Genomic DNA, 833 nt, shown 5'->3' with positions numbered 1-833 from the left:
TGTAGCACGTGATCAAGACGTCAAGAATCTCGTTGTTCGCTCCCATGTTCGACTTGCTCTCGTTCACGTTGCGGTAGACCACAAGGGCTGTGTGCTCGTCTGGCCTTTCAGACCTTTTTATGAAGAGATTTTCGTACAGAGTCTGCAGCCTTGTTTTTCTGTGTGTTTTTGCGCATTTTAGTGAGTTCATTGTTGTTTTCATTTTCTTTGCCTCTTCACTTCCATTCTCATCCACCTTGCCATCTTCGCCCTCTGCATTCTCTCCACTCTTTGCTTTCTCTGCAGCCTTAGAACTGCTTTTGTTTTCTCGGCCTTTTATATCACTTTCTAAATCTTTCATTTCATTTTCCAGCCTACTGATCTCACCTGCAATATACTTCACAGGCTTTATATCCAGAATATCACTGCATGCTTTGTTTGGCAGCCATATGTGTATTCCACTTGTCTGCTGTTCTGTGCTGCTCTTTTTTGACTTGCCATCACTCAGCCAGGCACACTGCAGATCGCTGTCCTTGTTGTGCTCTCTTGACTCCAGTGCCTCAACAAAACTACTGAGTTTTTTTGCATTTTTTTTGAGCTTTTCGTCGAGCATGGTGTGCGTGTACTCGTCTACACTCTCGAGCACTCTCGCAGACCACGTGGCCTTGATCTTCCCGTTTTCCTGTCTGTCAGCCTGGCAGTTCATGACGTAGCAGCTGATGCTTGTCCTCTTTCCCTCGTCTTTCAGTATGTACAGGTTGCTGTAGTACCTGTGCACATCTGAGAACTCGCTGTCCTTGTACTTTTCCTTATCGAAGTTGTACACGTCAGGCCTTCTCTTTTCAAACTCTATC

General features: G+C 45.4%; 1 protein-coding gene across 1 annotated transcript; it reads right to left on the bottom strand.

The window, feature by feature from the left end:
* On the bottom strand, positions 1-833 carry NEMIN01_2517 (uncharacterized protein; the record flags this gene model as incomplete). The annotated part of the gene is made up of 1 exon (XM_051478459.1): positions 1-833. A coding segment is annotated over one exon (833 nt), but the record flags the coding sequence as incomplete, so codon positions are not given.

Source organism: Nematocida minor (genome assembly GCF_024244105.1).
Source record: "Nematocida minor strain JUm1510 chromosome Unknown 3196, whole genome shotgun sequence".
In the NCBI taxonomy this organism is placed as follows: domain Eukaryota; kingdom Fungi; phylum Microsporidia; genus Nematocida; species Nematocida minor.
Note: the sequence above shows the minus strand (reverse complement) of the source record. Positions and strands in the feature narration are given on the sequence as shown.